Below are 27,173 nucleotides of genomic sequence, written 5' to 3' on the forward strand. Positions count from 1 at the left end.
AGATCGCGGTGTGGAATTTTTCGGTGTCGATCACTGTGTCATACTCTTCGAGCTTGGATGAAGCGATATTGAAAATAACTTCTTCAAAATCTATATCTTTAGAAACAATTATGAACACAGCGCTGGTGGTATTGTTTCTAAGAAATGCGAGAACTTCTGCTGGCACGGCTAAGGAAGCCAATGCAATGATACTGTCAGCACAGCAGTGGAACTCCATACAATTCACTGACTAAAAAGTGTCCACATTTTAATCGCTTGTTTACGTGAAGAATATATTTTTTTCAGGCACAATTGATTTGAGAGTGTATCGATTTCTAGCTGTCCTGACGCAAGGTCTTTAATGAAGAATGAGAAGATGGGAAGGTTCATATAAACATGTTTATAATTACATAAGTTTATTCAAATATTAATATTGCCCTTATTTAACTATTCAGTGCAATTTTATCAAAATTTGAAAGAGAAATTAAAAAAGGATTTTTTTTCAATATTTTGCTGAGATGGTTATGAAAAATCCATGATTACCCTTGCTTTATTATTTATCCAGCCCCCCCCCCCCATTATTTGTTAATTTTTCCTGCTTTTCGTTTTTTGACCTATCATTTTGACAATTCAATTTGAGAGGTTTAAAATTGCGACAAGATAGAAATTTGGTGTGAAAGAGCGAATTGTGGAAAATTGAGTCGCAAATTATCTAAGCTTTATAATTAAAGTTTTTCTGTAGTATTAAATTTTTGAGTTTGCGTGAATGACAGATTGAAGTTGATTCATAGAAGAATAAGATTTCATTTGATATGACGATTTTTGAAATCGACTCAATGGTTGTAAAGTTATGATGTTTTGGAAGAAATCTTACTTAATCAGCATAAGGCCCCAGTGGCATGTGCTGTACACAAAAGTCGTCTCCATTCACATGAATTTCATATTTTTTTCCAATTCTTAACTTTCAAACTTATTTCAAGGATCAACATATCATATCTTTCCATTAATCCGCAAACATGCCTAGTAGTAACTTAAAAAGACCAAACTCATAAACGACAAAAAGAGTCTTCGATTGTATATTTTTTTATATATTTTTCACAGTTTTACAGTACCATTTGCTTATTGGCGCTTTTTTAGTTGGAGTGCCTTTTAATTGGCGGTTCGCCAGTTGGAGCACGCGCCAATCAAAAAGCAATCCTCCGTCATAATTGTATGTCAGTTTTACTCTGTTGTTCCAATACCATTTTTATTGAAGGGTCTTTGCACGTTAAACTCAAAAAATTATAGGAGGTTGTGTCCAAAATACGACCGCATTGTTGACGTAGAACTACGCTGTTATTTCAAATAAGTCGCTTGTTTATACCTTCGGATATTATTCTATAATGCTGTAAAATTTTTGAAACAACTGCTTAGTAGAATAATCTTTGAAATGGTTTTTCATTGTAAAATCAGTTGACGATAATTGATTGATGATTCATTCTTGCCCTCGAAAAACAATACACTAGCTGATCGTATGTAGCAAATTATTTCATGTCAATGCATTGAAAATTTACCTCGAACGCTATTCCGGTGGCCTTTTTTGCAATTGACATAGACTCGGCTACAGTCGATTATATACATGTTACACCAGCACCATTATTCCACATCTCATAACTACATCAATACATCTTTGGCACCGAACGGAAACAACAACAATGACAACACTTGCAAGTATCAAATATCATGCTACATATTATTTAGTATTGCCTCAAAGCAATCGCACCTCTAGGCATCGTTCGTACAACGTAAACCAAGCGCCAAACAAGCGTTCGTCATAGCATGCATACAGAACCATACATTGGTTGCTTGAAGCTACTAGGAATACAAATACTTCTCATCATTTTGCGCTATTCTCAAAAGAAACGCTTTTGTTAATATTACTGGCCTCAAAAAAAGTTGCATTACTTTCTCATGCACGAGAGAAGCGCAGCTGTCACCCTTAGTGGAGGAATTTTTGCTACTGGTAAGCGAAACCTAATTACATACAAAATTTCAGAACGACATTTACTTTCTTGGTGACTAAACAAGCGAAATAAACTCTTTTTGTTAATATCAACAACCTCGAAATCAGTAGCAATGCTGCATTATGATCAATATTAGCGTAAATGCAATCCTAGTTGAAGGCAGTTTTGCGACTGGCACGCGAACCTAAATAACTTATAACATTACAGTAAGACATCCAAGATGCTTGGTATTCCCCAAATATTTTTTCTGGAGCATAACCTCAACGCCTGCTTCGCCATAACGTCAGTTTAATGCATTGATGCTCAAAGGCACCAAAGAAGCCGTTTACATTTTCGACCGACGCGCCGAAATCGCCTATTTAGTGTTGTTCGATGCGGTGTCACACTCGCGAAGGCTCGGTTCAGTGCGAGCGCTTTCCACTACACCAACATCGCGTGCATCATTAGATGACGCTTGCCTCGAAATTTCATTGCCCCTGGCAATGCGTTCGTTTTTTGCAGGGCTAGAGCCTGCCTCCCTCTTCTTCTTGCTCATCACACACTACGCGAAACGTCTAATTTATGACGCGGGAAGAAAAACACACGATACGAATAACGAACAGAAAAAGCAAACGACGATATCCAAGTTGGATTACCACTGGTGGGGTCCAATCTTAGATCGAAGCGCAACGAAAGCAAAGTGAACTGGATTGCTCAACAGTCCGATGCCGAATGAAAGTTTGCCTCAGCGAGATCCACTGTTTATACTCAAGGCATTCTTCTACTTTTCCTTTGTTCACAACGACTTCAAATCCTACGATTTCCCCTTCGTTGGTCGTCGATAAGTTGCTCGTTATTGACAGCTCTGTTCGGGAAAGCACACAAATAGACAGAACAAATGTATGGAAAAATAGAAACGCCTGAAATTTTCATGAATTTTAACCATTTACAAACCAGGGGATTCTAATGTATAACATATTAAACAAATCTTAGGGAATTTACGATTCGTTTAGTATGTAAGTCGCTAAAATCCGCTCGCGGCAAAACTAGTTATTAACGTTAACTTTATTTCATAAAAACGTGACCTGTTTTCTGATTTGGCACCCTTAATGAAAGACGTAGTTCTACGTCAAAAATGAAGGCACTGTATAAAAGTATTTAGTTTTGCATTATGTTTGACAAATTTATTCGATTGAAAATATTTATTAATATATATATACATATATAAAGTGAATTATATCACATCCACTATTCAAGGAAGTTAATGATATTTTGTAGCATCAATCCAAATGCAGTAATCCTAATTATTATTATGGCCGCACTAAAAGACATGAAAAACAAAAAAAAAAAAACGCGAACTTTGAAATTTGTGAACTATTGCCATTTCATGCCAAACTGATATAGTGGTTTTCAGATTGAACCTGTATTATTTTTTTTTGGTGATTCGATTTTGTTCACTTTTTCCCAAATATGACTTTCATCAAAAACTCATAACTTTTGAACCACTAAGCCGATTCAGATGATCAATACATTTGAAGTTAATTAGCTAGTCTTTTTTCTGGAAAAATATTAAACTTGCAAGAAATTAGAATTTTGTTTTCGTAATTCTTGATTGTATCCGTTTTTATAGTTTACATGGTTTCGGCACCAACGGCGCTATATTTTTCTATATATTTTTTTTTTGAAAACTGAAGATTTTTTTACACATTAACATTTTTTATTAAAAATTAGATATGTTCTTTTTTCTTTTTTGAGATATAGTTTTTTAAAGTTAACCGATAGTTCGGAATATTAATTTCTTCCCCTTTTTCCTATTCTCAAAAATTCATAACATTTGAACTGCTAGAGCGATTCAGATGATCGATATATCAAATTAAAGCCTAGAATTTTTTGGAAAAATATTGCACTAGCGAAAAAAAAATTGTTTTCGTGATTAATAATTGTATCTGTTTTTTTTATAAATAAAAAAAAATTATTTTTTGCAAGTGTGAAATTTTTGACTTAAATTAACTATGTCGATTATCTGAATCGGTTCAGTAGATCAAAAGTTATGAATTTTTGAAAAACGTCATTTTCGGAAAATAGGAGAAAAATTATTTTTTGATCCATCAATTAAATTTGAAAAATTATAATTTAAAAACGAAGAAGAACCAATTTTTGGATATGTTATCTAAAAAATCCTCAGCTTTCGAGAAAAAATATAAAAAATATAGCGCCCCTGAATGAAAACTATAAAGATCAATTACGATCAATAATTAAGAAAACAAAATTATTTTTGGTTGCAAGTATAGTATTTTTTCAAAAAAACCTAGCTTACTGGCCAATTTGATATGTCGATCATCTGAATCGGTTTAGTAGTTCAAAAGATATGAATTTAAAAAAAAATTTTTTGGAAAAAGGGGAAAAACTAGATTTTTTTAACCACCCTAAAATGAAATGAAATCTAATATTTAACGATAAGGAACAAAACTACCAATTTACACGAAAATTTGAGAACCACTATGTCGGTTTGGCATGGAATATATATAATACTAAAGAAATATAGTTGGTTAATTTCACCTGCAACTAAAAAGCTGATTACTAGAAACTAATTGACGTCATTGCCTTGTAAATTCTGGATACAATACCAACGGAGGGTATTTAAAAAAATATAAATGGCTTTTTACAGGATGTGTTCGAGACTGAAAAAAAAAGAAATTAATTCAGAAACCATATTTTTATGTTGTTTTTTAAGCGTACATACATCATTTAGTCGTATAATTATTGTATATTGTATGCATTTATGAGAATGCTTTAAAATATTTCAACTGATGCTCTTACCACATTTTAATTTTTTTATTCAATGTTCAGTTTCTATGGCGAAGCTTCATTCGTAAATTACACATCATTGGTGGAATACGACCATAAATGTTGTTCTGAATGGCACAGCAAGTTATGATTACAATACATATGGGTTTATTTTGATAATGCATTATACATAAACCGATAAAAATGCATTATAATATTAGTCCACAGCGTTTCAGCGTCTATATGTATATTTTACTCAATTTTCAGTTCGTAATTTCTATCCCATTCGCCGTGTTTATCATGATGATGCTAACAATCATAACATTATATACGAACCTCCCACCTTATATATGATGTCTCCCACCCTTTTAGAGACATCTCAACATTATGTTCAATTTTTAGAGCGTAAACCATCTGTCAATTTTTTCACTGTTTACATTTTCTTGCCACAAATCGTTGCCACTTTTTTCTCTCATGTTCCACTTCTCTTCTCTGCTGTCAGGGGATTCACATGTCAACAGTGAAAAAAACAAAATATAGAAACAAACTTTGACTTTGACAGATAAATGAGGCATTACTAATAAAACATTGGAGCGTTACTAATGAAACAAGTACGATTATTATTAGTCGGATGTATGATTATTGTGCAACGCAAAATATTAGAACTTGTAGCTTCTAGACTTGTAACTTGTAACTTGTAACTTGTAACTAATATTATTAGGCTGATTATGCAACAGGGCCCTGGTCAACATACCAGTATAGATGGTGTTAGTATCGAATCCGGTTGGGACATAAACCCAAGGAACCAAGTGTATCGGTTGGAACAAGTGGAGTAACGTTAGCCAAGAATTGATGAAGCAGTAGGCTGAAATGGTGAAGGGCGAAAAAAATCTGTGAAGAAGAAATAATCTCATACTGAGATGTATCATGATTGTTTATAAAGAACATTTTCGTTTATCATTGATTTTATCATAAGATAAATTCAGTTGTATTTTAAGATAAGTTGAGTTGTGTATATAAATTTCTTTATTTAGGAATGAATTGCGGCCCCAAATTCATCGATTTTTATTTATTTATAATATATTTTCAAGATACGAGAATTGTTAACACGTTGAGTGCCACGGTTTTATAGCGACTCTATGGAAATTTTTAAAAGTCGGAACATCGTTTCTTAACGTAGTGGAAGGTATTTTTGTTCGAAAGGGAATGCATATAAGCTTACCTGCTTATATTAGTTACCTTTATCATCATATGTTACACTGTCAGTCACCGGTGACTGACGCAGCCTGAGCGAAAACTCGGTGTCAGTCACTGGTGACTGACGTGGCAGTCAACGTGTTAATGAATTTTGGTCTATTTTCCAATTCGGGATCGACAACTGCTCTGTTGTCATGCTTGCCTTTCTCGACCCCTGCACTGTTTCTTTCTATTTCTGTTTTCTTTAGTAGGACTAGTTGTCCAATTGGACGTAGGTATACACCCTAGTTGTTACGCCGCTGGTGCTGTTTGTTACGGTGAGGGGCATTTGTTTCGTTTTCTGAACCTTTCCCTCATGTTTCTACACACAGTCGGCATCGACCGAGCGCCAACGTCCCATCTTCGTCCATCCTTCGCCGGCTTCTCCGGCAGCGATCCGTTCGATCGTTCAGAAGACGTCGGAACCGAACAACGGAAAACGTACGCGCGCGCACACTCTTCCGCTCCACTCTCATTCCGCGATCGCTTTTGATTTAGCCATTTTTTCTGCCTTTGTTATTGTTGCCGCAGCAATCGTTCAGTGGACTCTTGAATAAAACCATTTTCGAGATCGGTCCGTTTGTTCAGTCATTAGTTCGTAACCCACCACAGAAGAGCGGGGTTTCAGTTTGTGCGCGAAAGTCAACCGAGCACGAACGTGTTTTTCAGCAGTGCGCTCGATCGAGGGTATTTTGGGAAAAATCGTGAAAAACTGCCATTTTTTTCCTACCGATTTGGAAACGCTTGGAGAGTGAGAAAGAATCGAAAAATGTAACTGCCTGATTTTGTTTTGCGGTGTCGGTTTTTTCTAGCTTCTTGCTTGACTTGGAGGTGTGCGTGCCATATTTATCATCATTCCCTTTTCTACATAAGACGCGAGGAGAGCAGCTGAAAGCGGTTGTCTGTTTCGTGAAAATTGTGAATTTTGTTACGTTTTCTTGCATCCGATTGGCGCTTTTGTTTTGCAATCGTGGAGAAATCACTAACAGAACACAAACCTTAGCGCAGGGTGGAGGAAAAACAAGTGCATTGCATACAATATGTTCAAATTTGTGTGTGCCAAAATTGGATGAAATTGTGATTGCTGTGTGCATTGAATCGAAGGACATCACATCCATCTTCGTGTTTTTGTGAGTACAGGAAGGAAAAACCGTGAAGTGATTTGTATATATCTGTACATATGAGTGATCTTGTTTGACATCCCAAAATAAACTTGAAATCATCTCAATTACATAGAGGAGCTAGTCAACGCGACTAGCCTGTGAAAGCCAGCATCATGTCAAAGTCCAAAATAAATCGCCTGACCCGGTATATCAAAACGAAGGTAAACAATGTCACCGTCACATTCACGAGCCAAAATAGACCAAGTCCAAATCATCCCTCATTGAAAACGACGAATAAGTGCTTTGTGTTTTGAGTTTTTGTTACCATAGTGGAAGAGTGTCTCATTTTGGCAGGTTCAAAATCTCGTCAGCTGAATCTGAACGGTGCATTCCTGGCGTATTTCTATGCTGCACATTGGCGAATTGGATTTATGTAGTTTGTGTAGATTATCTTTTGGGGTGTTTTTTGACAACATTACTTCTTCTTGAATGGCGTTAAACTTCTTTGTGGAACTTTGCCGTCTCAACGTATGTATTGATTAGCGTCATTTATTAATACTTAGTTGAGATTTCTTGAGCCAAATAACACGCGTTGAATGTATTCCGAGGGGCAAGCTCTAGAATACGCGTGACCACAGTCCAAGTCGAAGGAAATTTCTTCGATGAAAAATCCCCCGGCCAGAACGGGAATCGAACCCGAACACCCGGCATGATAATGTGAGACGCTAACCACTCGAACACTAGGGGGTCTCCGTAGCCACATTGGTTGCGCGTTCGCTTAGTAAGCAATCGATCGTGAGTTCAAAACTCTGGGTCCTCATTGAACGCCAAAAAATGGCAACTGTGTAATGTGCTAATTATAGATATGATAAACATGTGACATGTACACGATTTAAATTCGGATCTGTTACAGCTAAAATTCTAATGAGCCTAAGATAAAAACAAATGGGATAAAAAAACCACTCGGCCACAGGTGCACACGCGAACATTACTACTACTGTGATTTAAACACGTTAACCATCACGGATGAGCATCTTTCAGCCGATGATTCTAGCAACGCACGATGCGAATATTTCGTCATTGGCACTATTATTTTTTTCTTCGTTAATAGCACTGCATTCCTCAGTGAAATGACGCCTTGTCAACGCAAAGAGTTACTTGCGGTGTTTATATTAGAACTAGTTGAGATTTTGATGCTAAATTACGCGAATTTTGTGTTGCGAGTGTTGCTCAAGTGCTGAATTAACTATCTCTTTTGCTGTTTCGACAGGGGGAAAATATTTTGGTGGTGAACATCTGTGTCGAGGAACGAAGGATGGCGATAAAACAGCTGTGTTCTGATGAGAATGCACCGCTGCAAAAGAAAGTAGAAAGATGAAAAGAAGATGAAGTACTATTATATTGTGAAATACTGTGAATTCAGGTACTATTTAACTGTAGATTTTTATACAGTTTTATACTGCCGTTCTGCGCATAGTTATCCCATGATGCTTTTTGACAATTTTCATTTATCTTAATAAAACGATATTTTTATGCCTAATCTTCGAGAAAACCACAAAAAATTTATTGTTTGTTCCCAGCTTATCAAAAAACAACATCAAGCCCAATTGTCCCATGTTGATATTATAGGCATAACTGTCCCACCATGTATTTTTTTAAGTACCCGAATTTTCAGTCACGCTTTCAGCAGGGCTAATGCAACCATTTCTGGTTTGAAAGGACGAACTAATTCTCAACAAATAAAAAAAGATTAACAGAACACGTGTACACCTCGTTCTAAATGTCTGAATGTCTAATAACAATGAGGTTTATATCTCACAAAGGTGTGGCAGATCACTCCCGTCTTCATAAAACGATGTTATGCATACTCTTTCGGAAAACACGAAAAAACTTATTGTTTGTTCCCAGTATTTAAAAAAAAAGCATCAAGTTCAATTGTCCCATGTTGATATTCTAGGCATAACTGCCCCACCATGTATTTTTAACCCGTAATCAAGCTTGATTGATTCAAATGAGGAGAACTCTTTATATTTTATTAAACAATAGTTTACTGCTTAAAAAAACAGGTGTGTTGCCAAACCGAAATGCTTAAAGCTTCTAGTGGACAAATATGTTAGAAAACTTTGCGTTTTTCTCAGTTGCTGATTTTGGAAGATGGGACAACTATGCGTAAAACGGTAGTATAGTCTAGCACCAAAATTACCAAGACTATCAGACATCGGCGATACTACGAATTCCACGAGGACATGTCATACATAACATAGGCATGTTCATCGATTATAACTTACGATATTATGATGAATTGATTGAATCAAAAATGATAACATCGTTCGTGGCGATCAGGATTACCATAACTACGGAATAATCTGTATTTGTACGATTTTTTTGATATTTTTAAACCAAGAATTTGTAGTTAAAGTTTACAGGTTTTGTTTTGGTTTAACACAGATTTTACAGATTTTCAATTGTTAGATATGAATCATCCTATATATTTTTGGTTTTATTGCATTTCAGTTCATTCTATTTGATTCGTCTGTTCAATCACTCGCCTATTGATTCCTCAAATTGTTTGCTTCATAGCAACCCTTTTTTGTACCAGAAATGTATCTCAATAAAAGCATTCAAATTGTACTACGAATACAAGCTTACCCTGATAACTGTGTAAACTTTCATTGCGTTTTCTTCAATGAAGCAGGTTGTTTATGTTGCGCTTGCTCTGCTCAATCTCAGTTGAGGTATCAATAGCTTAAATGTCCGCGCCTCCGCTTATCAAGCGAACGATCGTGTGGATGCAATCCCAGGACCCTTGATTGGGGTTTCTCGAAGCTAGAGTAAACTCTCATAACAACATATAAAAAGGATCGCCAAAAATTCATTCCAAAATTCAATTCTGTCAGGAAATAAATGAACACATATTAGTCATGTTTTTGCAATGTTAGTTTATTCAATCTCTTCTCTTAGGCTAAATGACCGCTCCTTGGACTTAACGCTACCCATCAAACACAGTGCAATATTTGCGCCAATTTTCTTACACATTTTTATCCACTCTTTCTTCAAATCCTGGTCCGTTTTGAAGACCTTCCCTGTTTCCCGGAGCTTCATAATCACCCAGAATTTGTTCTATTGGGCGAAGTTCTAACGAGTTTGGCGGAATTGTCTCCTTCGATACAAAAACAACATCGTTGGCTTCGTACCACTCCATCACCGGACCGTGTAATGGCTCCGGAACATCCAGGCGGACTTGCCGACGAAAAAGTCCAGACCGGGGTTCTGCTTGGCGACCGCTTTAATGTACGTCTAGTCGTCCATTACGATGCATGGTTGTATCAAATACTCGTTGTGCAGCTTCCTGGAGCGGGATTTGGCCACCATATTCTGTTTATTGGGTCGGTTAGGCGCCTTCCTTACCTTGAAAACATTAGGTCCGGCCCGCTTCATTGTCTGTTGGACGAACCAGACGGAAGAGTTGACGTTCTTGGACACGTCTCGAATCGAGAGGTTCGGATTGCGCTTGAAGTAATCATTCACCTTCCTTGCCTTAACGGGGTCGGTTTTCTTCGCTTACATTCGCTGCCAGCTCGCCGCTGGGTCGGCTGGACCTCCTTGAATGATTTTACTACACGGGACACGGTCGAATGATCGATTATCAACTGTTCCGCGATCAGGTGGGACTGGCCCATAATTTTTTGTCGAACCACTTCTTGCTTGGAAGCTATCTCGATAACCACTTGACAGATTGTGACGATATTTTACACTTGTAATCATTACACTTTAAATTAGTTTTACCCAAAATTTCATCAATTTTTACCCATGATATAAAAATGTTTTACACAAAACAAAGTGTTGCATTTTTTTCGATTACATTCATTACTATGTAAAAATTATATCTTTATAAAGTAAGTACCGTTCTGAATCATATTTTGGACACTCCGTAATAATAACTAGAAATGCTTAATGCCCTGATGATATAACTAAAAATTAAATATCGCAATTAATTTTTTTAAACATTTTAAGTTATTATTATAGAGTGTTCGAAATATGAAGCTGTCCGAAATATGATTACGGTACATACCTTCCTTAGTTATGGGAAGTTTCCAAAATAGTATAAATAGCAAGGGTCTCTTTGGCCTTGTCATCCCGGAAGTCATTAAAAATATATTTTTGTGCTTCGGCTAATAGTGGTCATTTGAAATGCAGTTCAGTATATTTCTTAGACAGTTCACTTGAATTGAATACCTTTCTTCTGTTGGTAGGAGATCGGAAATCGGCCCAGCAGTTCAAAAGTAAGACATTTTCAAAAACGGCTATGTTGCCCAAAATCGACGAAAAATACAAATTTTCAGACCACCCTTATTCAAGATGGAGCACCCCTTAGCGCGAGATAAAAAAAAATGTCCAAATTTTGGTTTGTCAGATCCTTTTTAATGGAATTGCTAAAATGATAATTAATAACTGGGAAAACGAAGTTCATTACTACAATGAGTAAAACGTTTATTTGAAAAAATATTTTAAAATATTTTTTTTCAAAATATTTGAAACCATTTTGCACATTTTTCCCATCTATGCGACAAACAATGATTGATTTTTTTGTTTTATTGAGCCAAACCAGTCATCGAACTATTTTTCGCAGAATTTCATTAGAATTGCTCGTCCAAGTGCGTATTTTATCGATGGAAACAAATGGTAATCGAGAGGAGCCAAGTCTGATGAACAAACCATATATTACAAGTTTCTATAGTTGATCACACTTCGTCTTCTTAAATGGCACTAACGCACTGATCGCACTTCGCCTTCATGAAATTTCCAAACGAACATTGTTTCTGTAACATTTAGGAAGCGTCATAAGGTATGTCGCTGTTAAAGGTCAACGAATGATTAGGCGAAACTCGGTAGTCCTTGACTTGACAGAAGTTTCTCATTTTCAGTAAAATACCTTGAAAATAGCGTTCATCTGCTTTTATCCAATGTTTACGGTTTTTTTCTCTCTATTTATCGAATTGAATATTGTCAACAGAATAATTCCGTTGTAAGCCCTAGGTAACTAAAATGTGATTAAAAATGTATCTTAACGAACTTCCACTTCTGAATTACCGTTTTAGTTATTTCTCTCGATATGCTTCCACGCTTTCACGTTAGTCAGAATTGGATGTGAAGTTGAAGTTTTTTTTTCTTCTTCAATAATTAATTGCCCAGCAAAACACCAATGAGTCAATAATTGAAGCGTCTTAACAGCGACTATCAGCATCAGAGCAGAGTAAGGTGCAAGCGAGCGAGAAATCATTAATTGTTAGAGGATCTATCGAAAGTTTTGTTATTGTCCAAGACTCAAAGGAATAGCAGTGAATTATTTGATCAGTTTTTTTTCTCTGTTACTCCATATATCGTAGGTTAAATAACGCTGATTTGGTCAACGTTCAAAGTTTGGTTCAACAGAAATTAGATGAATAAAATATATGTCCATATTAATATCCATCGATCTGCACAATATAACTCTTTTAAATATTGATGGCATTTTTCGTTTCCCCATTCCAGCTATTATTTGGATTAACCACTCAAGAAAATGCATTTACAAATAACTTCAAAAAACAGATACATAAAGAAAGATGACAGAATTCGATGTGACGTCGAATACTCGCGAAACGCGAGAATTAACATAAACAAAACCTAGCACTCAATTATACGACTCGCGCCCAACCGATAACTACTCTCTTTTTTACCGCCATTTGCGCGCAGTATTGACAAGTGCCTTCACTCAGTGCTAACATCCGATGAATTCATAATTAGTAGTTTGTGGTGTATATGGAATTTATTCGAGCTCTGGTAAACAAAAAAAAAGTGCAGCCGATCGCGAGTATCGAAGAACGCAAATTCGCACGAATGTGATGTACTTAGAATGACGAGCCAAAGGTTTTTTTTTCAATTCTCGCGAACCTTGGTTCGGACCAGGGCTGGCGACACGGAATCGCTTCTTTCGCGGTATCCTTGTGTCCCTTGGTGATTTGGATGTTTTTTTTTGCGATTTTAAGGCACAATATGTCTGCCATATTCCGACGCTGTTCGGGCCTGATCATGCAAGTGTTCACATATATTTTAACGACAAGAAACAAGAAGTTTATTGCTGATCAGCAATATTGAAGCCCTTAACAACTCGAGGAAAAAGCTCTAAACCCATATTTTGATATCTCTATGTTTATTGCTCACCGCATCGTAACTCTTTTGTTTTGTTTTTGCGTAGTTGCGATTATTATTGAACCGTAAAAGACTTTAATGTTAACGATCTTATGTGTGTGTGTGAATTTGATTTCGCCCTGTTCGTGGACAAAAAACACATTTGTTTGTTTAGCAAATGAATAAATAAAAAAATTATGTTCTATTTACAGCTACGGCCTTAACTAATCGTTTAAGCAATTTTCGAATTCTTTGCTTGAGTAAGTTCTTGTCTTTTGAGGTAATCAAATCATCATGTAAAATATAAGTGCTTTCGTATGAAACCAATAATTCTCTATCGTATGATCTGATTTCTTCGCTCGAAATAAACTGTTAGATAAGCCTTGAGTGCACCCGTGGCCGAGTGATTAACGTCTCACATTATCATGCCGGGTGTTCAGGTTCGATTCCCGTTCTGGCGGGGGATTTTACGTCAAAGAAATTTCCTTCGACTTGCACTGTGGTCACGCGTATTCAAGAGCTTGCCCCAGATTTTAATCATTCCCATTACTCGCCAATGTTTTGCAACGGTTGATCGATCGACATTTCATGTGATCCCCAAATTTAATTGTGTTTGTCTACAACCTTTAGCAGATTACATTGTATTGAATGTATTATATACAGATTATATACAGTTTGAAAAAAAAATCATTTGTGTAAAAAAATATAATATTTCAACGTTGAGATGAAATTTGGCTATTGTAAGTACAGTGGTGTAAAAACGTGATTTCTGAAGATTCTGATTGAATTCTCACCAGGTATATCAAATGACGATATTGCAGTGAAATTGAGAATGATAGAAGTTGAAATTAAGAATGATAGAAGTTGGGTTGTCAAAAAACAAATTGTGAAGCGTTCAGAGAGCTTTGATTCAGTTGATAGAAACAATCAAGTTTATTCTGAATTTTTTAATTGAAATTGATAATAACACCTTCAAAACCATCATCTTTTAAGTTTTCCACACCCAAAATGTTATTTGAACTACTAATTTAGATGTTTCACAATTATACCCTGTAAAAAATGTTATCATCTTTCGGAAACAACAGAATCCCCCTACATAACGTACTTTTAGAAGTAGAGTCAGTTTAAGGCAAACAAATCAAGGAACAATGAAGAAGTTCAATAACTCTGACATTGTTGAAATTCGACTATATGCGTAAAAGGATTTGTTTCATCAAATATGATTGTCTATCACCTCCTGAGAGATTCTGGATAAATTAATTTTTTTCCGTTTTAGAAATGGGTTTTCTGACTTTAAGGGGATGAATAAAAAATTAAATTCTTCTTTTACATTGAAAAAACGAAAAATATGTGAATTTTGCTGGTTTTTGTTTGTTCCATTCAGTTGTGATTTACAGGTTGTCAACAGAGGAAGTCAACAAAGAGAAAATTTGGTACATTTTACACTTTTTCATTGTGAATGGTGTTAATGGCACCGATACTGTAACAGTAAAATACATGCAATTTTTTTTGTTTTATTTAATATTGTTTTTGTTAATTTTTAATTATATTAAAAAAAATTGTTTTTAGTGCAATACACTAAACGGTTAACAAATGAATCGTTTGAAGCTAGCGGTTGACTATAAACATCCGGAATCGGTCAACAGAGGAAGTGTTTTGTTTTATCAGGGCAATGCAAGGCCATACAACTCCGGGAACTTGATTAGGATGTTTTTATGCATCCACCATATAGTCCGGACCTAGCAGAAAGCAATTACCACCTTTTTCTCGATCTATAAAACTTCCTGAGTGATGGCAATTGGGATCAAGAGAAGAGTATAAAAATCTATTGCAGGAGTTTATCCACAATAAGGACCAAAACTTTTATGAGAGGAATTATCGAGCTACCTTTAGAATCGTAACAATTTTTCTAACAAAACAATGCATATTTGATCGAAATCGGATAATCCGAAGCATATTAAAAAATATTTTGAATTTCGTCCAAAAATGATGAATTATTTTTCCCCAACCTAAAATATTTTCACGTATTTATGCAACAGCACCAGTGGCTATGTGGATAGCGTGGTCGTGTAAAAAAAGTCTTGCATTTCAGTTGGCATTGGTTCGATCCCCGTTGACATCGTTAGGTTTTTTTCCGCGTTTTATGAAATAGTTAAACTTCGTAACTGTTTACGCTGTGCATAAATTTTGACGATATGCATCCAATCGAGTCGGAAATTCCTTTACACTCCACAAATAATTCAAATTAACGAAAATTGGAAGTATTCTTATTTTACTGCACACTTTTTTGACGTATTTATGGTGTGCATTGAAAGAACTTGGACATCCATCGTTTAGTAGAATGATGTAGAACGATTTCATGGTTTCTCTATTTAGATTTTGGCGTTTGTTCTTCAGTTCCTAACATAGTGTGCTATCAAGAAGAGTAACACTTGAAGATTTTGTACACCGACCTCGTCGAATTTGCAGAACTCTTGGTTGCAGACACTGGCATTATTTGACATATATGTCCTGGTTGATGATCTCGGTGACGATGAAAATATTACAGCCACAGATGCCAGCCACCAGACAAAAAATTTGGTGAACTTTCTTGATCTTGAAGATGTCCAACACTTTCCCTGTCGTAGTATATACCTTCTGTACCGGAAGCTGCTTGAAGTCCAATTTTACGTACGTTTCTTCGTCTATAACGACGTAATCAAACTTCGTGAGCAACTCCATGGATCTTTTGGGATCGTTGTTTGATCGTCGTGTTTTGCCTGTCGTCGAAAATTGGAGTTGAAAACTTTATGTACTTACGACAAACCGATACATTTCTTGGCTCACAGCATTGTTGTGAAACTCCCATTCTCTCCCACGTCTCTAATTGAGAGGCTAGGGTTCCCGATTGGAAAAGCTGCCTACTTTCTTATCGTCACTGTTGCTTCCGGCTTCTGACTTCCTCCCGATCCAAGCTTCCTGGTAGTCTATAAACGTTCCCCGGTCACTTTAACTACTTTTGCGATTTGAAACACGAAACACAGTATACACAATTCATCAGTTATCCAGCTAGCGACCAAACGGCAGCGGCAGTCAGGCTTTCTAACTTTTTCTCAAGGTCGAAAATTTAGTTCAGTTTTCCTAATTGACTTTTTTTTCCTAATTGACATATCGCACAAAGTGGTGCATTCTTTTTTGAAGGAAACACCGCGTCGCTTTCATGCCGTCCGGTGAAGAGTGCTTTTATATTCTTGTATCACACGCACGCATTGTGGTGGTTTTTAGGCGTTGCAAGGTAGATTGAAGTGGTTTGGGAATGTGGAATAATGGTACTGGTGGTAATGGTGTTGGTGATCACCTGTGGCCGAATGTGTGTCAACTGGAAAAGACCAGGGAAAAAATTGCGACAATTGTTCTCGCGAGGGCGGTAATGAATCCTCAATAAATTTTTCAACTGATTCTACAAAACCACGTTAGCCATCGGACCAGTGTTGCCACATTTTTATCTGTACCAGAGGGTAAAAATCTTTCTCATTTGTACTTTTACTTCCAAAAATCTGTACCATCGAGAAGCTTCGTTGTAGAAAAAAATGCGTGTTATTAGCATTAAAAAATACTCATTTATTTACTACAAATACTACATTTACATTTGCAAGTCGCTCGTGTGTATGATGATGCCTATCATAGTTTTTCTGAAATCAAGCGATACTGCGGCGTAAAAGTCGTCATGTACCTTAATTTTGCTTTGTTCAAATGTAAGAAATTTCATACACGGAAAAAATCTGTACCAATCTGTACTTTTTGACGAAAACCTGTACTCTGTGCCGTACAGAATCTGTACCAAAAATAACGAAAATATATATACCTTTCCAGATAAATCTGTTCGTGTGGCAACACTGTATCGGACCTCTTTAGGGTCACCTAAACTTTTTAATAAAGAATTATTTATAATTTCGACGCATTCTAAGTTAATAATTGAGGTGATAAAAAGGAAACTGAATAAAATGAGTTCTACGTTAACAATTTATCGTGCCAACTTAGGTAATACTGGGGCGTTATTTTACTAGAAGATTTCTTATGCCAAATAACACGCCTTGAATGTGTTCTGAGTGGCAATCACGTCGGAAGAGATTTCTTCGAAAATCTCCCGGATATCGAATCCGAGCCCCCGGCATAATAATCTGTGACACTAACCATTCGACCACGGGAGCACATTCGTACAAAAAATCCTATATGAAGGACTCCCCAAAACGCAAATACAATAATTTCAAGCGATTCAATTAGAACAACTTAAATCTAATGACAACTGTCTCTCCACAACCTGTTGGTTTCTCTGCATTGAATTCGGTCACCGAAATTTGATGGACAGTTTCCGTTCGATGTTGGGCAAGCACCACTTTGAAGCGGCAATCAAAATATCAACCTTGTTCTGATCTGCTTCTGACATTAAAATCTGTTACCACACCGTACTTTTCCTCACTCGATCAAACAATCTGTTTGTTGAAGCAATCACGAAGTGGAGGAAAAAAATTATTTCAATCAATTATAGCTCAATTTCAAGGCAATGTGAGGATAAATAAATACCACCAACTCTCACGTTCTCTCGGCATCGGATTATAAATATTGCATAAACTCACGTAAGTGCAATATTCTAAAATGCCCGATCTTCGCTGCATGGTGGGCTAGGTGTTCTCTGCATTCTGGAGCCGATAAGAATCAATCTTCAATCATTGATCAGAGCGACGCGAACCAACAATTAGTGTGGTCATCGGTTTTGATTGCATTCACACCATTCTGGGAGGCGCGTCTCGCGTGAGGGTGTTAATTCCTAAACCAACTTTCATCGCCGGTCCCAAATAATATTGAACGTGCCGCCGCCGCTGATCGTACAGCCAGCAGAGAACGGGTGAGACGGGAGACGGGTGAGAGATTTTTGTTTTTTTTTTCTCCATGTCCACATTTTTCTATCATGAAAGATGACACCTTGATTTCCTGGCTTATCGCACGGAATTCGAAACGAACCGGCTTTTGCGATTCGTGTCCGTCATTCGTTTTATTTTTTTTTTATTTAGGCTGCGTATTGCATTTGCATATACACGGCCCCCAACTCTGCCCACATCACACATTGGCAACAAAAAAAAACAACAACCGGTTTGGCGGGGGGGCATAGTTTTGTTGTCGCAGCGTTGTACTCGAGAGCCTCATTTTTGCAACAAAAGAAAATCCATCGGAATCATGCATCACATGAGAGTGAGAGAAGATCACATTGTGAATCTACTGCCAACATGCCACGTGCTCTCAGCTCAATCTGTCCACAAAGATGCGATAGTGGTGGTAGTTGTGACTCTATCATAATTCGTTGAGCGAGTTGACACTAGTCTCTCTTCTCAGTTACTATCTTTCTAGTTAGCACGACAACAACTCGCGGTGTTTGTTTTGCTTCATTTCCGTCAGATGGCAGGGTATAATCTAAGCGTCAGTGAGACAGTTCAATACAAGTATTCAATAATAATTTTTTTTCGGATAAAGTTGCAAAAATCACCATCGCATCATCGCCTTTTTTCAGGTAAATTTTTACTAGCAACGAGCGGTTCTTTAAATCGCGAATGAATGTCTGGCGGTTTGCCCCATAAAATTGCATCACTGAATACCGCCACATTATATACAAATAAAACAGGAGAAAAGTACGCCTGCGCTTGTATGTGTTGGAAGGGTTGGCAGTTTTCAACAGGAATGTGTGTTATAGTATGCTTGTAAAGAAATAAAAATATTGGGTTTTTTATTATAATTTGTTCTGAATATGTTTAAGGTATAATACACTATGTTTCGAAAACTATAGAACTATAGAAATTGAGTTCTTTCTCTGTCTGAACTGGTTCGTTTTTCTTAATTACATCCAATATTTCCACCAAGATCGCTCATGTTTGAATCATGTCCAACATTTGTGTGATTTCTCTTATTACTTTTCGGTGTTTTTTTCCCTCTTTTTATCTGATAAAGTTTTAGTATTAAAATGATCCAAGACTTTGTGTTGAATAATATCGCCGTATGGCTACTATCTACTAAATCGTAGCAAATAAATAATTCCTTCTTAATAATGTAACGCTCTCCTTAACTACGAATGTTTGACTATGTAAGAATAGAATGAACTTCTTGAGATTTTCGGTTCTATCAAATTGAAAGTTCACAACAGAGAGGCTCTCTATCAAGCGACGAAGGTAACCCTTCTTTGCCGGATTTTTTTCTTATTGGTGAAATAAATCAAGATCCAGACACGATCAACTGAAAGTGAACTTGTTCTTTTATATGATTTTTGGGCAATCAATGTTATGATGGAAATGTCCACCAGAAGGGTTAATGGTTTTGATCTGATGTCCATACCAAGAATCGAATGCCATGATCAATTTGATATAAAACTTGAAACCAAACTTGAAATGAATCCCGATGAAGGCAAATTTCCCAGGCCGTTGATTTTCATAGAACTGGCAACACGGAATTTCAGTCATCACAGGCACAATGTTATGAGAGCAGGTCATTGATATTTCGAGCCCGCTGTAGATGACAAGCAAAATGAAAACCAGCCGCGAGATATAACGCCGTGCATTTTTTACGAACATTCATTTATTCGCACATTTCTCATGTTGGCCTAATCCTAAAGTTAATACTAATCGTTCAATGTGATACACACCTATCGTGAAATGTGTTGTGACTATCAGTGCTCCCCACAGCTGAGTTGTGTTCCGCCATATAGCAGCTACTCGAACCATTTGAATGTTGTACGTGTTGCAAAACTGCATTTTCCCTCATCGATTGCAATTGAGCGCTGAATCATCTGTTCGTTAGTGCCTTTGTACGAAATAAAGAAAATGTGTCACGAGATCAATTCTATCATATAGTTTATGCTCGAAAGCTGCGACAATCTGAAGAAACATTCGACAAAAAAGAAAACAAAAATCAATCGCAGTGTATTTGTGAGTCGCCCCTTTAGCACACCAACACCTACTCGCACATCTCAGCATAGATGGTGTGAGTTCCGTAGCGAGCTGCGTGAAGCATAAATATACGGATACATACAGCACAAAAGCTGCTGTCGTTTTTCCGCTCTTTGTATTGCTGCTGTGGTGTGCTGAGCATATTTTTATGGGCTACACATTGCGATCCGATCGGTAGCTGTGTGCGTGAGCGATTGTGGAAATCCGGGGAGAATGTGGTATTTTCTGCTGATAGCGGCCTCCGTAGTGGTGTATTTTGGCACCCGTCGATGGGGCCGCCGATTTTACTATCGGTGGGGTCGGTGGTGGTCTTTCCGAAGGGGTGCTCTTCTAAGTAAAAGTAGACCATCTACACCGCCGATTGGAATCAGTGGGGGAGGAGGAGTGGGTGGAAGTGATACTGAGAGCGAGTACCTGTTGCCAACTGTGAAGGACGATCACGATGATGGAAGGCTGCACACGGTAGGAATTGATTGAATGTATGACTATGTTTTGTTTATGTTGACTTTTTGATGGAGACGCTGTATACTCCGAAGAGCTATGTTATTTGAAGTCGGTATTTCTAAGCATTTTGAGGTAGAATAATTTTGAATTTATCAACAGATATTGTAGAAAAGTGTATCACAGCCCGGCGGGTCTGGGTTCAATCTCAGCTCCGTCTTCCTTCGGAACGGAAGTAAAGATGTGACCCCTTGTCATCCCTGATGTGTCAAAACTCGAGGCCCTCGCTGTTTATATATTTTTAATCATACTCTTACACAAAACATATTGAGAATTTAGGAACAATTCTTCGTGTTTGAGAAATATTTTTAGAAAAATATTAGGTTCTGTTGTTTGTTTTAAAATGACCACGCGTGTCAGAATGATGGGCACGCTACTTTCAGCCAATGGAGACGCATGATAGCCTTGCAGACGCAACATGAGTGTAAACATTTACCTATACGGAAATTCCCATGCCAAATCGACAGGTTTTTGAAACAAGCTGTCCATGGAGTGGCAAAATTACAACTTTTATTATCAAAAGTTTTTTTTTAATTATGACTGATCTTTTGTAAGGGTGTATCCACAATCATTGACCTTTCTTTAAAAAATACTAGAAGTGAGTTATATCTGTGATATAACTGCAAGGGGGACCTAAGACTAACGTTGGCTTAGCAATCTATAAGTAACAAGCATATAACTCTTAGACATTTCATGTTTCGAATAAAGTGATTATCATACCATTTCGTTTAGCAGGAAAAGAATTATTAACGCTCAAAGGAGGAATCGATTCCTCCTCGAAAAAAGCCAGCGCAAATAGTACCCCCTCCCCAAGCCCCGACAATTGGAATCATCGTTGATCCGTAGCAGAATTATTAACGTTTGAGAAGGAATGGAATTAACTATTCGGAATTTCACAGCAAAAATCAAGACCCCCTTCCCAACAATTGGAAAGGACGATCGATTGCGGCATTCGTAAACAAATAATTTTATAACGCTGCTTCCATAAATGTGATTTCTTTGGTATGATAAAAAAATATCCACTACACCACATCAAATATTTCGTATTCTTCACTATCAAATCCATAGTATCGAATTATCATCGATACCTCGATTTTCGCTTTCCTTTCAGTTCGGCTGCAGAATCGAAATGGGATTGGAATCTGAAGCAGAAATATCAACGCTTATAGAAGTAATGGATTCCTACTTGGCAAAAATAATGCCCTTTCCCAATAATTGGAAACGACGAACGAATGCAGCACTCACATACAAATTATTTTATAACACTGCTTTCATCAATATGATTTCTTTGATATGGTGAAATATTCACTACATCATATCAAATATTTCGTATTCTTCACTGTCAAATGGCACCCATCGGTATCAAATTATCACCGATATCATGATTTTCGCTAAATGCTCCAGTTCGGTTGCAGAAACGAAATGGAATTGGAAGAAAACAGAATAATACATAGGCGTGTGAGCGTGACCTTCCGTAACTCACACCGCAATGCAATTGAATGGATTTTATTCTTTCCTTGTTTTTCCCCCAATTCCTTCCTTGTTCAATTAACCCATTTTAGGCCAAGCGTTCGAAAAATCGAACAGAAACTTTGATAATTTTTCATGTCTTTGGACAGGAACCATATTGTAATGTTTTTGCACCAAAAGATAGCTTGATTTATTAGTTACCACTTATATCGATTTCATTCAATTTTGAGTAACTTTATTGGATAATAAATTCGATTTAAAGCAAGTATGTTAGGAAGGTGTTTTCAATTTCAATTGAAAAAACCCAATAAAATACAAAAATATGTGAAGTTTTCTACAGTATTGCTTTGATAAAAGGACATACATTGTGATATAGAGCGAAAATCATTCGATTGAGCCGCTTGATAACAACCTTAGGTGATGGCGGCCCGTAGAATTTCTTTTGTGGGGGAGCTGGAGGAAATGATCAGTACGTGTAACGAGGATTCTATTGAGATTGTTTGTGTGAATATTCTTCCGCCGGATCGAATAACAACCTCCCAACCCTCTATGCCATTGTTTTTTCGCAGTACTCTGGTACTTTGCAGGGTTTGAAAAATGTTCAATTTTTTCGGGAAATGGATAATTGGGGAGACTAGTTTTCAAGCATTGACATTTCTCCACAGTTAACAATAAAAATAACAGCATATGCTTTCGTTTGAAAGAAAAAGCCTGTCAGTAATAACTTAAAATTACATGAAATAAGAAATGCTACATCTCACCTTAGGTGGATCAATTTGGATTTATACTTAGAGACCTTCATTCTCCTGTTCTTGTTCTTCCCGGAATCCAAAATTGATGCATTTATGAATGCCGTATATTTGCTAACTGAAGTGACTTTTAGTTCGCAGTATGTTTGTAAAGCTCGGACTCGATTATATATAATCGCAATTTCACTTTCAACGTTAATTATCGAATCCTAATAGCTGTCACAAAAAAGCTATTTTTCTATTAATGTTTGACATTCATACATTAATAAAAAAATGGTTTTCTTGAGATTCCTATACATAATAGGACTTGAAAATAATTGTTGAAAAAAAATGGTCGACTATATATAATCGAGTACCTGTACTTGCAAAAAAAAAGTGCGGGTTTCGGCCAATGTTCGATTTTTTGAACAGTCATTTCCCGGAAAATGGAAGATGGGAAAAAAATAATTCTTGACCATTGGAGTTCCTTTAGCGTTAATAATCGAAAATACAACAATTACTTTCGTCAAAAAATATTTTTTACAGCTTGGTCGTTAATGGGTTAAAGAGACTCTCACATTATCATGCCGGGGGATCGGGTTCGATTCCCATTCTGGCTGGGGGATTTTACGTTAAAGAAATTTCTTCAAAATTGCACTGAGGTCACGCGTATTCTAGAGCTTGCCACCCCAGGCGTATAATTTTGCATAGAAATCTCAATTAAGTACTACTAATAAAAACAGCCCAAGTAATACCTACATTGAAAAGGCAAAAGTTCCACTGGGAACGTTAGTGTCATCCAAAGAACGATATTCAAATATATTTAAAGAACCAAGAATGTTTGTTTACAGAACAATTAATTTTGTTTTATTGAAATTGAGTCCTTTGCACATTGCACTGTGCGAACGCACTGCAGAAGAGAAGAAGAAGTAAAATATTGCAACGTAAGCAGCGGGTGTAGTATTAAAGAAAATTTCAATTGTGGTTTAAGGGGGTGTTCTAGTGTAGAGACACAAATTTCGGACGTTTTTTCGAGCTCTATAAAAATAAAACAAAGATTATTTTTGCTATCCATTATATCATTATTTGTTCATCTATATTTTAACAATAAAAGAAAAATTGAACGAAGAAAAAAATATTCATAACTGGAATAGTTAAGAGCTGATGAAGTCAGTGGGTTCAAAAAAAGTTGTGCCATGTCGTACACGATTCCAGCCCTTCTGGTTATCTGAAACAAAAAAATCGAACAGATTCTGAATCACTAAAGATGCCGCTATCGCATGAACATCGGACAAGTCAAAAACAAAACATATTTTTTAGATGTTCAAAAGATAGAGGGATGCATGCAGATTGCATTCATATAAATTCGACATGAATCGGTCCAGTAGAACTTGAGATATCATGTACGCCAGTTTGAAAAAAACTAGGTTCGATGAAAACGCGTTTGAAGTTCATTGTTATGGACGTATCAGTTTAGATACCGCATCTAAAATGGCTCTAACTCGGTAAATAATAGGATTTTCGATAAGTCCTTTCTAGGGTATATTCTTTAATATTTAAATTACAGAAATATGAAGGAAAAAAATTTTTTTTTTCAAATTCCTAGACTATAATACTGCCTTATTTCTATTCTCGCTTCAACCAGTCGCACTACAATAGATCAAACTTATGATCGCAGTGGTTCAAGGGTCCTCTTATGTAGGAGTAGCGAGTAGCGAACATCCACAAACAGATGTTTTACCCAATTAGAACTCGATAGTACACTTATAAAACATTTTGATACCGTTAGGTGGAGAGTATTCGTGTGTGATTGAATCAAACGTATGTCGTAGTCGTATGTCTGCTCTCGTAGGATGGTGGGCGTCTAATTCAAATTACATCTAACAATTAGTATGGGAGTGTTTTACAGCACAAACGAGTAGTTTTTTTTTCTGCATGGATAGAAATACATGTCGCTGTTTGATTGAAAGCGTGCTGAACAGATTATTCCGAACTGATTGAGAATTAAGAATGACCTATGAATAAATAACTATTGGTAATTTCAGTGAAATTTATGTTAATTTTGTCAAGAAGTGAGTTTTCCATCTGGTTCTTTAAGTATGAACCTTTGGCGTTTTTGTTTTTTGAATATCTCGTTCCTGAACAAAATACAGACAAACCTTTTTTTATGCGATCCTTTTTTGTGCGATTTTTTTTGTGCGGTATATGAAAAGAAACATATTAGACAAAGTTATCGTCCATTTAGTATTTTTCGATGTTTTATATGCTTTTCAGTGCCAAAAGAGCATAATTGCGTCTAAATTATTCACTTCTCAAACTATTCCCATCTTTCCATCAAATGTACTATGTTGCTCATGAAATGTTTTCTCATAGCAACAAGTTTCGACATGCAACCAAAAGCACAACACAGCCACGCACAACCGAAAAGCCGAAAAGGCAAACTATGCCATCGCACAGCAGGAAACAAAAAGAAATCGAACGGCGAAAGGCGTGGATTTTTATTATTTTCTTGGGGTCCCTATCCACCGCACAAAAAAAGTTTTTTTTCAAATTGTGTAGCGAACATGATTTTTAAAGCTACTGGTTTGTACAATTTGTTTGTGCGGTGCCTATCCCTTGCACAAAAAATGATTTGTCTGTAATAAAGTCTTATGGATTTTTTTGACGTAGAACTACGTCTTTCATTAAGGGTGTCAAATCAGAAAACAGGTCTCGTTTTTATGAAATAAAGTTAACGTTAATAACTATTTTTGTCGCGAACGGATTTCGGCGATTTACATACTAAATGAATCGGAAATTCCGTAAGATTTGTTTAATATGATATACATTGAATTCCCCTGGTTTGTAGATGGTTAAAATTCATGAAAACTTTAAGCGTTTCCATTTCCCCATACATTTGTTCTGTCCATTCGTGTGCTTTCCCGAACAGAGCTGTCAATAACGAGCAACTTATCGACGATCAACGGAGGGGAAATCTTAAGACGCGTCCACATTACGCCAATCGGCTTTGGCCGCCCGGTAAAGCCGACTAAATGTGGACGTACCGCCCGGGCTTGCCGACGTGCCGAAAACCGACTCGAATCAAACCGAACCCAACCCGAAACAAGTGGGTCCGGTTCGAGAAAGTCGAACCAAAACAAAACGAAGCAAATTAGCATTGACGACATTGTGCTTCGTGTGTTCGTGACGGCTTCGTGCATCCGATGGCGCTTCGGCTTCGTGAACCCGATGGGGCGTCCACACTACATAACGAACCGAATATGCCGCCTGGTACAGGCCGATCGGCATCATTCGACATAATGTGGACGCACCTTTAGGATTTAAAGTCTCCGTGAACAGAGGAAAAGGTAGAAGAATGAAGGGGAATACTTGCCTAGAGTATAAACAGTGGATCTCGTTGAGGCAAACTTTCATTCGGCATCGGACTGTTGAGCAATCCAGTTCACTTTGCTTTCGCTGAGCTTCGATCTAAGATTGGACCCCACCAGTGGTAATGCAACTTGGATATCGTCGTTTGGTTTTTCTGTTCGTTTTTCGCGTTATTCGTATCGTGTGTTTTTCTTTCCGCGTCATAAATTGGACGCTTCGCGTAGTGTGTGATGAGTAAGAAGTAGAGGAAGGCAGGTTCGAACGCATTGCCAGGGACAATAAAATTTCGAGGCAAGCGTCATCTAATGCTGCACGCGATGTTGGTGCAGTGAAACGCGCTCGCACTGAACCGAGCCTTCGCGAGTGTGACACCGCATCGAACAACAGCGAAGTAGGCGATTTCGGCGCGTCGGTCGAAATGTAAACGCCGTTACCCAGGCAGCAACTAAAATCAAGCTCCCCCCGCTGGTGGTGAAGGCGGTCGCTCTTGACAAACTCATTAGCGAATTCGCATCGACGGGTGTTACAGCAGAGAACATGCTGTGTGGCATAATTCAGTCTTTTTCCAAGCTGTTAACATTGTTTGTTTCCCGTCATCATAAGGGCTTCGTTGGTGCCTTTGAGAGTGCATCAATGTATTAAACTGACGTTATGGCGAAGCAGGCGGTAAGGTTGAGCGCCAAAAAATTATTTGGGGAACACCAAGCATCTTGAATGTCTTACTGGAATGTTATAACTATTTGAGTTCGCGTGCCAATCGCAAAACTGCCTTCAACTAGGATTGCATTTCCGCTAATATTGATCATAATGAAGCATTGCTACTGTTTTCGAGGTTGTTATTAACAAAAAAGAGTTTATTTCGCTTGTTTAGTCACCAAG

The 27,173-nt window shown here is 37.1% G+C and overlaps 1 protein-coding gene across 22 annotated transcripts in view; it reads left to right on the top strand.

The window, feature by feature from the left end:
• LOC129778219 (TLD domain-containing protein 2) overlaps positions 1–27,173 on the top strand; it is a 438,692-nt gene that overhangs the window by 381,854 nt on the left and 29,665 nt on the right. Inside the window, exon 1 of one of the 22 annotated variants that reach the window (XM_055784987.1) lies at positions 6,804–7,308. The exons of 20 other annotated variants lie outside the window; for them this stretch is intronic. In XM_055784987.1, the coding sequence (XP_055640962.1) occupies positions 7,261–7,308 (48 nt within the window). In that variant the 5' untranslated portion in view covers positions 6,804–7,260. Of the gene's footprint in view, positions 1–6,803; positions 7,309–19,826; positions 20,689–27,173 lie in introns of those variants that run through there. One more of the 22 variants, XM_055784986.1, reaches the window with a different exon arrangement.

Source organism: Toxorhynchites rutilus, chromosome 3, assembly GCF_029784135.1.
Source record: "Toxorhynchites rutilus septentrionalis strain SRP chromosome 3, ASM2978413v1, whole genome shotgun sequence".
NCBI lineage: Eukaryota > Metazoa > Arthropoda > Insecta > Diptera > Culicidae > Toxorhynchites > Toxorhynchites rutilus.